General features: G+C 37.1%; 1 protein-coding gene across 2 annotated transcripts in view; it reads left to right on the top strand.

The window, feature by feature from the left end:
• cpne5b (copine Vb) overlaps positions 1-15,264 on the top strand; it is a 138,826-nt gene that overhangs the window by 42,031 nt on the left and 81,531 nt on the right. For both annotated transcript variants that reach the window (XM_061042039.1, XM_061042038.1), the window contains exon 6: positions 2,917-2,993. In XM_061042039.1, the coding sequence (XP_060898022.1) occupies positions 2,917-2,993 (77 nt within the window). The remainder of the gene's footprint in view (positions 1-2,916; positions 2,994-15,264) is intronic.

Here is a 15,264-nt window from a genome sequence, read left to right as displayed (position 1 = left end):
AATCTGACATCGTTACTTCAGTGGTAGGCATTGTGCAAATATTTGTTATAGTCATGTAGAGAAGCTTTATGGGATGCTTTTATCCATTAGTTTCCATTAACCGTACAAATTATAATAATTAAAACACGTTTTTATCAATGATGCTGGAAACTATGGTGACAAAAAGCATTCACAAGAGTTCATAATAATCAGCTTAGATGATTATTTGACGTATTTGGATGACAGGGGTTTGCATTTTTTCATCTCTAGCTGTGGTTTCCATCTGTCTGTTTGGGGTTTTAGTCCTTTCTCAGCACTTTTTCTTTTAATTGTATTCATCTTTAGCAGTGCTAGGAGTGCTAGGTATTTAGTACAGTGTCCCTTGTATATGATGTGCTCTGTTGTATTTGTTGTTGTTGTTGTTGCTGTTGTTGCTCCTGCTGCCCAACCTTTGTGGAAGCCCGCAGAACTCAACGTAGGTCCCAGCATCCCTTTAACTCTGACACTGCATGGCTGCTGTCGCACATTAATGATCCTTTTCCCAGGAGGAAGGATGCTATCACTAATCAGAACAAAAAAAAAGGGTCAAGCCAGCCTGTGTGTTTTGCCACTCTTTTACCATCCTCACAGTCTTAGAGAGCTCCACAACAACCACAATGTGTAAATAAATATTCAGTCACGATGTCTTCAGCAGTTTTTTTTTGCACATTTGATAACATGGTGAAGATGGTGACATTTCCCAATCTTCTCACCGAAACGATGTGCAGGACTTTCAGTTTGAAATGTGCTATACATATAAATACATTCGATAGCTTGGTGTTGAATTATTTAATGTAACTTGTCTGCCATTGCCAAAGTTAAGGAGTCACATCAATAGAAATAGTACGTTTTTGTCTTGGCTAGCAGATCAATATTAAACTGAGAGACTGAGACTGAAACGATGTCACTCTTTCTCTAATGAGGCTCCACACTATTCAGAATCATGATAATTGTCTCTTTTTCATTGTGCTTTTATCCCTACATCCTGTTTTATTTGTCTCTTATCATCCACAATACATAAAAACCGGTGGTTCCCAACGGGTGGGTCGAAGTCTACGATTGGGGTTAGTCTCATTGAGTTACAATAATTCTGGTTGATTGTTGTCAGACTTTAAACTAAGCTCTTACCTGTACCTCTGAAACAGCTTGCTATAAGGAAGAGGCACAACAACTTTGAATTTACTATTACAAATCTATTTTTGGATGCTATCATTTGTATACATGTCATAATATCACAAGGGATGCTATGAATATCATTTCAATAACCTGAATTAGCTTTAGTTGCTATTTGCAATGTTTGAATCACTCTCACTGAAATATCCCTTCTTTAATTAAAACTTGATGTTATTTAAGTGATTTTAGTTTGTCAAACTAATTTGAGTATCAACTTGGCTTTTTCTCCAAGAGCAATGATCTTTGGGATATGACTGGGTTGTTAAGTGGGCTTTCTGTTTATGTGTTTACCCTGACCTCATTTCTTTGGGGAATTCGCTGAAACAAGACCAGTTGGGAATCACTACAAGCATTAAACCATAATTGCTGTCATAACCAGCCTGGTGTCAGTGTATATAGTGCACACCAATGTCTTGTTAAAACATGTTACAACTGCTGCTACTGCAAAGAGGACTATTTTTTTAATGTGCAAATGACATATAGAAACAGATGTGAGGGGAAGTAATAAAAGGTAAAAAGTCCATCCAGGGAACAGGTCTGGGTGGGTGGATACATTAGACAAACAAAGGGCTGTTGACTGTTCAAGTGATGAGACAAAACAGACTTATTAGACTTATTTTGACAACCTCACTTACTAAGGATGCACCCATTTATTAGCTGATAATTGTTATTTTTATGGGATGGAAGGTTAAATTAAAGATTGTCTTGTACATTTATACGATTGAATTTAGTGCAGACACTCTCTCTCTCCCCCCACATTTCCTGTCTATCTTCAGCTGTCCTATCAAATAATGGCAGAGAGCAAGTTGCAGTGGTCTGGTTCATGGCCCAGACAGGTGAATTAAACAACAAGAGTCAAATTAGCAACATTTATTAAGGAAAAAGATTGGAATTGTAAAAAGCCATCAGCTGAATGGCTGAATGTTATTTTTTACCATCAAAATCAGCATCTGCATTGGATTTCCTTAATTGGTGTATCTCAATAGTTTACCTAGCAGTTTTCCCAATTTTAACCCACTAGTTTTTGTCCAAAAAATTACACACAACTGCTACTTTTGAAATGTAAACCATTTCATCATTATTGTTACCATGTTGATGATGGTTTTGATGAAGAAGGCCCATGATGCAGATCACCTGATTTTGTCCTTCCTTGAACACCCAAGCTCATGAAAAGCAACAGCATAAAATGACTTAAATAAGTCGCTTTAGGCAAATTGCCCCTTTAAGTGACATTTACATAGACCCTGTCATAAAATGATGTCTACATACATACAACCTTATTGCAGCATTAGATTTTAGTTTGCTTTTATTGCTTGGCCATTTACACCAACCTGGATTTAATGTCACCATAATTACACAGAGCACAGAGATGACGAATTCATTCGGTCTCACATCTAATAGAAGCATATATAAGATAAAGAAATCTTATGAGACAAGATCCAAGACTAATCTGAATTGATTTTTTTTAACCAAAGGCGTTCGACCAAAAGGCAACAATTATTTTGGCTAATACCAGATGCAGCTGTCCAATATTTAAATTCAATCTGCAAATTTGAATCAATGAGCAGTTTCTTGTCCACATGTAATCCAGTGTTTTTTTTAATTATCATCATAAACCTGAGTTTATTTTGTAAGTCTGACATTTCTCTGATTTCTTGTCTTTCCACTTCACATTCACAAATCTGTCCCATTTTCGTCCATTTTCTTTTCCTTCATTCCCTCAAGGACTTCTTGGGTCAGACGTTCTGCACTCTTGGGGAGATTGTTGGATCACCAGCCAGTCGACTGGAGAAATCACTGGGGTAAGGAGAAGTTTTTGCTCATTTTCACATTGCGTAATTACCCCTGCTCACTCACAGTTTAATTGAGGAGCACCATACTGAGCTTACAGGAGCGTTAAGATGCTGTGGACCTAAGTACTCAAGTAGTAAGGAAGATGGGGATAAGGATGAGTAGGAGGAATAATATATGAGACGAGAGGATAAGATCAGACAAAAGATGGGGGATGTGAGGGGGATGGATACAAAAACAACCCACAGATGTTTTCTACAGATAATTATTGTCATTAAAGAAAAGGGTGAAGCGTGTAGCACAATTATGTCTCATCTCCTCAGATTGTGTCCTCACAGGGCTGAGGAAGGGGTATCCTGTAATCTGTCTTAATATGTCTATCATCCATCACAATCATCATCAGCAGTTTGGTGTAATTCAGGTGAAGTCATTTAAATGTCTCGTTCAGAGAGATTCACTGGCTTTGCCTGTAGAAAATGTCACTTTGGAAAACATTAAGAAATACGACGGAGGATTAGGGCCACGTTAAAACTTTTTTATTTTTTTATTTTGAGATTAAAGTCGTAAATTTACGAGAATAAAGTCGTAAATTTACGAGAATAATCTCGTGAATTAACGAGTTGGAGACCAGCCTGCGCAAAATGATGAAAGTAGAACTCTTAAAGTATTTTCCTCTGCAGACAGCTTCCTCCCAGTCAGTGTGGATCTTTCTTCAGTTTCTTCAGTATCTTTTCAGGGTGCTGATATTTTATGACAATGTGAAGATGATGATGTGCCAAAAGCATGTGTAGTTTCATATCTGCATAAGTAAAGCTCCAACACAACTATTTGTGTCTGTTATCTGTCTGCCTTGTTAAAGTGTCTCATGTGCAGAGACAGTTTGTGTCCTGTTCATCATTTTACAGATAAACAAGGTCTTACAAGTTGAAGTGAAAACTTCTCTTGAACTGTTTTTACCGACTACACAAGGAAGTAGCCTATTTCCTTATTCGTGAAACCTTTAGGACAAGATGCTCCATGTTTGTCATTTGACAACAGGATGCTGCTGCTCTTCTGATATAGACTAAAACAACGACTTTATTATTTTATTCTTTAAAGACTTTAAGAGTTCTACTTTCATCATTTTCGCACAGGCCGGTCTCGAACTCGTTAATTTATGGGATTAATCTCGTAAATTTACGACTTTATTCCCGTAAATTTACGACTTTATTCTTGTAAATGTACGACTTTATTCTCGAAATAAAAAAAATAAAACTAAATGTAACATGGCCCTAATCCTCCGTCGTAAAGAAAGACTATTTGATAAATGAAATGAATACATTTGATTAACACAACTTGTATGATACTACACTTTTACAAAACTGTTGTCTGAGCTGATTGTGGAGCAAAGTTAGCCCCGGTGTTTTGAACTGTTTGGATCATATCATCATATCATATTGTACACTTCAGTTTAATGAATACAGTAAAATATAATTTCAAGAGAGGACAATGGCTCTCATTCATCAAGTTATCTTCTGATCCTAAAGACGGGTTTTCTGTTGGGTTTAGTATCTTTCACTTCCATATCTGCAACATCATAAATAACGTCACTTAAAGAGAGATACTTCAAATATGCCAAAACTGTTGGCATTAGCATAATGAGGGGTGCTGGTGGACTAGCGGTTAGGTGGTTAGGTGGCGCCCCATGTGCCGAGGATGTAGTCCTCCATGCGGGCGGCCCAGGTTAAAGACCGACTTGTGGCTCCTTTCCTGTTGATTCCCAATTTCTCCTGATTTCCTGCTCTGTTCACAGTCCTGTCTAAATAAGCCCCAAAATGAATCTGAATTTAAAAAAAAAGAATTGGCATAAGGATGGCATATGGTAAGGCACATAGAGAGAAGCTATGCTTCAACAGGCATGAAAAGGCAGGTTTCTCCGTCACTCCCTGGACCCGAGGCTTGCCGAGGAGCAAATCTCTGTACAGTCTGTCTAAAACATGGACCACAGTATTTGTTTCTATAGACCAGTTAGAAACCCTTATATCTAAAAGAAAAAACTTAGAATCTTAGAAAAACAGTCTTGTCTGGAGCATCTTGAGATTACCAGTTTAATTAATCTGTTGGCTTTCCTCATGTTGTGTCCAGCTTTAAAATTTGAATACACAATTCTTCAGTTTGAAACAAGAAAAAAATCAAAATCGGCAAAATGTTGTGTGTATGTTTTTTATTTATTTATTAAAAAGGCTATTGGAAAAACATTCCAATGGTCCTGGAAGTTTGCTAAAACTGAATATGTTGGAAAGTAGGAGATGGGCGGATGATTTGACTCATTTTTGATTCTATAACAATGTGTGCAGTCAAGAAGACTGATGTGCAAAGTGCACACAAAGAGTGAGAAAAAACGTCTTACACATTCAGCACTCGACTAATGATGACAGACTTGCAAAGCTGTTGCAAAAAATATTTCCTGACACTCAGTGTGTCTTTATTTCCCCCCCGGAGCGTGCACTGTGATGTTTCTAACTCAAGGGGATGTTGAAGCAAATATAAGTGGGCCTTAAGTCTCTATATTGGGAGCATACACCTTAATAATGTTACTACAAGCTTCTTATCAAACCATTTATTTTTAAATTGGGAATTGATATGTCATGGTTAGAAGAGAAAATGGAACTCTTGCCAAGTTATTAATTTTTAATTTCAAGCATTCTGAGGCTGAGAGATAACACCGTCGCGTGCCAGATTTTGTTCTTCTAGCAGCCTTTAATCTGTCTGCAAAAATAAAAAAGCTCTCGTCATGGTGACAAACTCTGGCAACAAAATCAGAGGGTTTTTCTTGAACATGTAGGGCAAGTGCAACTTTGAAACGATCAGTTCCATTCTTTCGTCTTACACATCAGTTCATTGTACAGTAGATTGAGGATTTGGGCTGATGTGTTACTTTTTAAGTTATACATGGAGGTTTGTGCAACAGCTTTTAACGGGAGAGTTATTGAGGTGGAGGAGCAGCATGAACACACTGAGCTCTATTCTCTCTCTCTCTCTCACACACACACACACACACACACGCACACACATACACAAACAAACACGCACACAAACAATGATTCATTGCCCTGGTAGATTTGCACCCCAGTGGAGTTTGTTTTCATGTTTTGGTGGAAATGAAGAGTGATTCATATTTCATTGCTTGGAAATGTCAATACATTTGTCTAAGCTGTACTGAGCAAATGGGAGCCATGTGTTTGTGTCTCAACCAGTCTGCACCTTCACATATAAGACATGTGATCAAATGAATCCGTGTTGAAAATGAAAATAGAGTAAGGGAGCTTTGGTAGCATTTGGCTGTTGAACAATCTGTCTCTCTGACTGCCCCCTCCCACCTACAATGACAGTGACAAAATATCATCGTTTTTTTTTCCTGTTTGCCTCAAAGCAGTATCTTGTATATGCGCACGCACACACACACACACACACACACACACACACGAACACATTGCAAGTGGTATACATTAAACTAATTGATTTCATAGTTCCTGCTCCCTGGTTAAATGGCCTATGAATGCATAAGTGTGTGTTTTATTCTTGTTTTATGTTGTCTTTTCTCAGGCTAATTGTAATGGCTTTAATCTTTATGAAATGAGTGCTTGTTTGATCAGGCAGCAGCCGCTGTGATTTTCATAATTGAATAAAAAAAAAACCTGAAGGTAAAGAGAGAGAGATAGAAAGAGAGAGAGAGAGAGAAGGTTACATCAATATTCAGAGAGTGGATTCGAACAACGCAGCCATCTGAGAGACAAAAAACATTTACTATGATGAAGAAGACACTTGAGGTGAAGAATATGATTCAATATTCAGTGCAAATGTTGCACGACATAAAACAAAAAATACCATAAAGCTCAGAAATTCAGTGAAGATAGCTACAGGATCGCGTCTTTAAAGCCAGAAAGAAGATCACACTTTTGTTCTTCTGGTCCCCCTTGTGTGATAGTCAATCTTTTTATTGTTTTTTTTTATGGGTGCTTGGTTTGATGCTTAAATAGTGTCAGTGGTTTGCACAAGCTTAAGAAGGTATGTTTTGTTCAGTTACATAAATGCATATTGAAGCTATAAGATGTATTAAGGTGTCTTTAAAAAACCCAGATACTAATAAGTGTAAATGTATTCATCTAAATTATAAATAGGCCGATTCAGTTTCAAACATAAAGGTTTCCAATTTTTGTATGGGAGTTATCTTCAGGCTATTTTCATTTAAAGTTTTTCTGGGAGGTAATTTAGGCTACAAAAGTCATTGAGGATATTTAATATCGCCATCTTTGACATTAGCTTTTAACTCCTTACAATAGCATGAAGAAAAAAATAATTGAAAGGTTTTCATTTTTTAAGGTTTACCTTAACCATGTAAGAAACAGAAATCTTTTTTCTAGTTGAGCTTGCAGAGGTGTTTACCTTCATCTCAGCGTTGTTCCTCGGGGGTTTTGATGTCAGCAGAGGCCTCCATGCTGATTGATTTTATAACAACTTGTTAATTTTGGTTGAACAATCTGGAGAAGGCTTAATTCTGATGTGACATTACAACAGAGTAATTAACAGAGACGAGTAATGAGTTAATTAAATCGCAAGGCGTCAAAGGTTCTTGTCAGTCTTTGTTTACTTCTTGGGATTATCTCCAGATTCCCTTTGAGGGCCCTGAAGTACACAGGAAACACATTTAAACCATGAAAACATGCAACACAGAGTCAGCTCAAATGAATATGGTGAACATAGAATATGTGTGTGTGTGCATGTCTATGGATGAATATACCCCCCTGCAAAAGACACTAATAGAGCCAGAGTCTGTGCCATACAGATAGACTGGTGGAGCAGCTTTAATGCACTACCCAAAACACACATTTAACTTCATAAAAAACAGCAAAGTTCCTTCAGGTCGGTACAGTCGGCAGCAGAAGTTTGAAGCAGACACTCGCTGTAATGAAAAGTTCAATGACTCTGGCAGTAATGTTGATTACATTTTCTCACCCTGTTCCTTCTCTGCTCTGCTAATCCAGCGCACACAGTAGCAGGGAGCCACATTTTTCAACAGACTGTCAATCAAGGCGTTACACATCAAATAACTACGTGAAAATGTAACTTCTCAAAAGTGAACTCCAAGCATGAATCAGCATGATAAGAGCTAACTATAATAAAATAAATGTCCTAACATGGCCTAACTGGACCTTAATACATTTAGTTATTAAAGGGGCGGCAGACAAATGTGGCACTAGACTGACTGCTTTGTTGGACTCTGGACTGTTGCCTTGGCAACATCAACAACCTTCTCACTCACCCAGCAGGTGTGCTGAAAGGCTTTTATAATCTAATGCATTATTTTCATGCCAAGTATTTGTTGGACTGTGAAAACTTGTTGACCCATTCTTTAAGTGATTTAGTAGAATCCAATCAATTAATCATGAGAAAAAGTGACAAAAATCAGTAAAAGTGTAATCGTAATAGGCCTAAAAGTGTCAGCAGTAGGCCTATAATGATTGTATTTAGTTGTTCAGTGTCGGAATATTGTGCATGCTAAGCTAACTGAAGGGTTTGATAAAAGGTTTGTGTTCATACCATACCATAAACTGTATATAAACATGGACGAAGCCTGCTTACTGAGGGGGACTTTGGAAGCCAGACAGAATAAGAGCTGGAACTGAGGAGGGTTTTGAACCTCTTGAGAAACAGCTACACAGCACCAAGTAAGGTCAGCCACCCGCAATATTATGAATAACTCTTATCTTTCATTAAAAAAAATACTAGTTGTAAAGAATAACCCACAATACAGTTTCTGCCGATAAAGACATGAAATATTTGGACTTATGTCATTTTTTGAACCAGGCTGTAAACTCTGTGTGTATGGGCATCTGGTGCAGCCAGCCTCAAGTGGACAGTTGATGAACTGCAGGTTTTTCCACTTTCGCGTGGACTTCATTTTTCAACACTTGAGGTTGCCGTTTGGTCAAGACGTTTTGACATGGGGTGGCCAAACTGGGCTACTAGCTCATGCAGATGGGGCCTGAAGTATGTGTCTGACATATGATTCAAATTTTTCCTTTTTTACAATTTTGGTCTCTATTGTTGCTGAATACTTCAACTTCTATAAAGATATGAAAACAGATGTTACATTCCAGTTTTTTAGTTTCTTGATAAAAAAAAAAGACAACAGGTGCAAACAGAAACGTCCATGTTCAGTTATTAACGGACTCAAAGGGCTTATGTCTTAAGTAGTCTGTTGTAACACAGTCCAACTGGCTGGTCTGAACACAAGAATACTCACACACGCTGTCACCAGTGTTGTCTGATGATGGTTTCAAAAAATGTACAGTGTTTATAACTGGCTGCAGCATTTGACTTCATTTGCTTAATTGTTAATGAACCTCATGCATATGAAGTGTGTGTGTGTGTGTGTGTGTGTGTGTGTGTGTGTGTGTGTGTGTGTGTGTGTGTGTGTGTGTGTGTGTGTGTGTGTGTGTGTGTGTGTGTGTGCGTGCGTGCGTGCGCGCGTTACAAAGAGAAAAACAGAGCTTCCGCCAAAGAAGACATTTGTTTCATCTGAATTCATCTGAACATCAAAGCAGCTCTGCCCTTTTATGATTGCTTTAGATTATACGGCCTCAGATGCATATTTAATTAAAAAAAATGTATTTTATATTTACATAGAAAACTGAAAAAGGTTCCTATACTTAATAATGACTGATAAATAGACGGCAGGGTCAGATATGACAATGGCCAGAGAATGAACTTTTTCCATCTACATCAGTGGCCTGTATTTACACACTATAATTACATAGTATTCTTAAAACCACGCATTCAACGTTGGACACATATACGTTGTCCATTTAAAAGGAAATTAAAAATCCAAAATCATACTTCTTTGTTTAATCTATGCAAAGGTATTCTTTTCAGGTTTTAGAAATGATCACTGTGTAGGCTATAAATAAGATTCTACACCAATTTTGATGCTCATGAAGACGTCTTTTTAATACATTTAAATGAACTGATCTTATGTGCTCAATCACATGAATCCTTTTAATGATTCAGCTTCAAATGCTCTCATTTGGACACCGTTATTTTCACTTTCTTCTTACCATGCGACTTGATGATAATTAAGAAATAACTGCTGACAGTGGTTTATAGTCGGGATGTAAATTACTGTCGATTGATATGTTATATATATTATATTTTATAGCTGAAACAGGAAATTTTAATGAAAAACATTCTTTTTCACAAGAAGAACAAAGACGTGTGTTTCACTGTAAAGGGGCACATTTTTTTAATGATTAAATGCAAATATATTTTTAATTTCACATTTAGGGACCCTGATTACCTTTAAATGATTAACATAAGTACATGTTTGTATTTTCAATGGGTGGAATTTAAAGCACCACGCATTTTAAGCAGCAAACATTTCTTTTCTGCATTCTGGTTCTTTTAATGCACTAATATGTGTCTTTGTGACATTTTGGGATTTAGAATAAGATAGAAGGTATTATATCTGTCTCACAAAGTGATGCAGTGAAGAGTTGACCTGATTTTTGTCTTACTGCAATCTTTTTTTTGTTTTTGATAAATAGAGGGCTTTGGACAAAGCTTAGGCAGACACATGAGAGAAAGAGAGACAAGATGCTGTTCTACTTCGATCACTTCGAGCAGCAAGAACAGAAGTAATCCACACTGTCCAGATAACGTTAAATTACTTTGACTTTTCAAATAATATTAACCAAGTTGAGGGCCTCGCTGACATTATCACAGATAGATGTATGTTTCATGAACTAATGACACTGCAGGGTAATTGCTAGCACATAATGGTAAGCATGCACATCGTGTGATAAGGCATCGGGTGTTAATAAACAGTTTATTAGGTTCTAGACCAAACTCTTTGCAAGTTCTTTGTACTCCTTGAAGGGTTTATGAATCTGGCCTCTGGCATTTATGAATGTTATTTCATTTCATTTCATTTATTAATCAAGGGACAGTGTCATCAATTATACAAAGAAAAATGAAAAGATGGTTGTACCAGATTTAGCGAGTCGACAAATAATAAAGCTCCCCTCAACAGAGGACAATAAAGAAACACAACACAACAACACTACATAATAAGATGCTATAAACTCTAGTTACTGTAAGATCCTTATGTTGAGGCAAGTTGGCGCGTTGACTTTGTATTAATGCACAGGTGATCTGAAGGCTACATGCTAACAGTGAAGCCATAGAGGTTCAAGAGTCTAATCTGTGAAATTCAACAGGTGCTTTTTGATTTCTTTTTGATTTTTATTTTATAGAAACTGATAAATATTTACTCTCATACATGTTCTTCTGTCATAATGAGATGTTATTGTAAGCACCTATGAACATTGAACAGATTGCTGTATCTAATACTATAACTTGAGTGATAGTCAACATGTGATGCTACAGTATGCCGTAAAAGAAGAACTAAGAACGGCATAAAAAATAGATTGCAAAACACAGATGTAAAGACAAAAAGAAATCACATTTCACATTGGACAACTATAACCATCCTTCAGGTTTTTTTTTGTGTCATTACCAAACATGGAGTGAAATCTTATCAAAGAAAACTTTAAGAAAACCTTGGGGAAATCCTTCCTTTCATTTAATTAGGGTTGGTCGTGACATACACAGACTTTTTTTTCTCTGCAAAGCACTCCCTGCACCTGCACAGTTAGCATCCTGGAGCTGAAGATGAACAGCAGTTTTAAGGCCACGGAGCAGCTTCACTACAGCAGATTGGGCTGAATGGCTCACTCAGGGGTACACTTATAGACAAACAACCAGAGGATAATTATCCTCTTTCCCTCGTGTATTTCCTCACCACATCACTCACACAAAAACATTCAGATGGCAGCTGGCAGCTATCATTCAGACCCGGCAACAGTGGTGGTAGCTGTTTTTTTCTTTAAATTCTTTATACTTTAGTTTTTCCAAGAGTTGTTTGATTTATGCTGTTAACCGTTGATTCCATTTTTACAACAAAAGTTTTCATCATAAATGTTTAAATTAATAAAAAGTGAGAAAAGAAAATGAATCCAAAAAGAAAGAAACATCAGAAAATTGTTAAAGAAAAGAAGGAGAAAGGTGCAGAGATATAACCACTAAATTCAGCGTCAAAATGAAGTTACATTTTACTACTTGAATCACATTTTCCCATTTTATAAATCTGATGGTTTAATCCCCCCCCCCCCTCCCTCCAGCCGTTTGTTAATTGCTATAGTGTTGTGATCTTCATCTTTTCCAAGACCAATTGGAGCTTTTCAAACTATGATGTGTTCTGCTTTTAAATAAAGTGGTTTGTTCAAAGTTTCCTCAATACACTTGAAAACTTCTCACCAGAACTCTTTTAAAAGAATGCATTAAAAAATACATTTTAATAATTTGTATTATTCACCACGGTTTCTCCAGCACATTATCTGAAAGGTTTGTGTTCAATGTTTTTTTTTTTTTTTTTTTTTACATTTTACGTTTCCACTTAAGTTTATGCAGCCCTATCATCTTCTGAGGTGATGTTACATTACACACTAGTTCTTGGATTTTGTCAAAGTTTGTATCCTGGCTCAGAAGATTGATTTTGAGATGCAAGGAAGTTCAATTAAAGTGGGGAAGGAGAGCAGCAGAGGGAAACGAGAGTCATGATTTAAAGCAGACATCAGAAACATGTTGGATGATGGCGAGGAGGAGGAGGTATGTTCGAGCATGCTTGGCCTTTTAATATTCTGGTCTTGGCTGAATGTCAGCGTACATTACTACAGCACAGCAGTGAAATGGAGGGATTTTTTTATGTGAATAGAGGCATGTGTGCAGAGGCAGGATACCCAGCTGAGTGTGATGACAAACCGGGCCTGACACCACAGCCTCCCTGACTGGGACTCGGCCCCGGGGCGCTGCCAGATGAAGTGACAGATTCTCGTGGATATCTGCAACCAAGAGAACTTTTAGATCAGAATTAGTTTTATTTACAGAGTGTGAGGTCGCCTGTAGAACAGCACATTTATCCTCTTTCACCGATAGGATATGTTCACAAATCAGTTCACAGTTTAATGGAGTTAAGTTATTTTCCTAAATGAAAATAATTTAGAATGATTTAAAAAACAATAATGTTAAGAATGCAGCATTTTTATTTTAACCCTTGAATCACAAATGCATCAATTTGCATGCACTGATTAATCGGCCAACCGATAATATCGGCCGATATTAGCATATCAAGTGACTATGGGCATCGGCTAATTTTAATCTCTGATATGCGCCAATATAATTAGATTCAATCACCAGTCAAGTAGTGTCGTATTACACGAGCACTTCTCTTTCACTAGTGTGATGTATGTGTTGCAACAAGCAGTATCACTCTCCAGAGTGTCAAGCAGTGATGCACACACATACACAGTTACTCCATGATATATCTTTCCCACAAGTGTATGATAACTGCATTTCAGGGATCAACACAATAAATGTGTGTGTATATCTATCTGTCGATCTCTGAAGATTGAAGATAGATATAAGAAAGATATTTGCTGCTATATCAGTTTCTAGTTTTTTCTTTGCTAAATATTGGTATCGGCCACAAAGATCTCGTATCAGTCAGGCCCTAGTTATATCACAGTTATATTGGATCCCCTTATAAAAAAAGAACTGTACTGTTATGTTCCTTGTCATTTAAATTGTACAAGGCGTTTTGATTCATCTGTATGTTAGGGCTGAGGTCATGCTGTTGTGGGTTTTTTTTATTACTGGACTACATTGAACTGAGTGACGTTTCTTATATTTTGTATGGGTAAGAAGCTGAGGTGTCATGTAACAAAGTACAAATACTTTGTACAAATACAAAGTACAAATACTTTGTTACCTTACTTAAGTAGAAATTTTGGGTATCTATACTTTACTGGAGTAATTATTTTTCAGCCAACTTTTTATTTCTACTTCTTACATTTTCACACAATTATCTGTACTTTCTACTCCTTACATTTGAAAAATAGCCTCGTTAATCCTATTTCATTCCGGCTTGTTTTCATTCCGGCTTGTCATCGTTCAAAAAAACACAAAAAAACAAAAACCTATCCAGATAAATCGCGCCATCCGGATAGAGTGAATTTGATTGTGGTTGGATGAGAAGTATAAACATATACCATTCTGACACGCTGTGGCGCAGCCTAAGCTTTTGTCCTTAATGACATTTTGTTCCCCTTACATTACTTTTTAAACCCTAGTATCTATACGTGTACCTGAGTAATGAATGTCAATACTTTTGACACCTCTGGTAAGAAGATAGGAATCACTTCAATATAGTAAAGTCTGCATTTTATTTCACAATTATCTGAACATAATAAGCCACATACCATGCCAGTGCAACCTTTACTCCTCACATGAATGAGTGTGTTCAGGGCTAAATAAGTTCATGGAATTTTAAATACATTCGACAAGTATAGTTATATTAAAGCTTTTTCTAAACCTCACCTTCTGCAAAAACACAAGGAAAATAGCTCTGATACTTCCATGGATTTCACAGCATTTCTCATCCAAATTTATTCCATCCCACATGCTATCAAAATATTTTTTTTTACCCTCGCCATTCGAATTGAAAGGTGGTCATCTCAATTTGCCTGCAATATTGTGAAACAAAAATACAAGCAATTTATCACATATTTTCAGCGCTAAAATGTGGGCTGCTCGGTTCATTTTTAAACGTGCAACATCCTGAGCTTGGTGAGGAGCCACACTGGGAGCGGGGGCTGTACACAAACGGCCCCTTAAGCCATGCCTTTAGTCCCTCAGCGTGGTGCTGCTGCATGTGTTGGTGATGTGATGGATCTCATGTGGTCAGGGAAGGTGAGAAACTCAAGAGCTTTGAGAGCTTTCTCCATAGTCAATGTTTGTTTCAGACAGCCTTAAAGTCTTTCTATGTGATTCTTCACACTTAAATATAATATAAATCAAGTATATCCTCTGAAAATAACTGTGAGTCATGACTGTCTACAATGGGTGTAACACCCGAGTCCCACTGTCTGTGATGTTTTCAGAGTTTTCAGAGTCCTATCTTCACTTTGTTTACATCGCCAGGACGGCCGGCTGACTCCTCCCCTCGTGTATAAAAGTTGTTTAATTGAGGGACTAGAGAAAAGAAGAATAACATACTGTACTCACTGATTAACTGTGTTTCTAGATCACACTCATTTCAGGTAAATTTACATGCAGTGTGAAGATACGAGCATAATAAAGATCGCTAGCATTAGCATGCTAACACAACAATGCAGCACGAGTTGTTTT

Source organism: Labrus mixtus, chromosome 7 (assembly GCF_963584025.1).
Source record: "Labrus mixtus chromosome 7, fLabMix1.1, whole genome shotgun sequence".
Classification (NCBI taxonomy): domain Eukaryota; kingdom Metazoa; phylum Chordata; class Actinopteri; order Labriformes; family Labridae; genus Labrus; species Labrus mixtus.
This window is presented reverse-complemented; position numbering and strand designations above follow the sequence as displayed.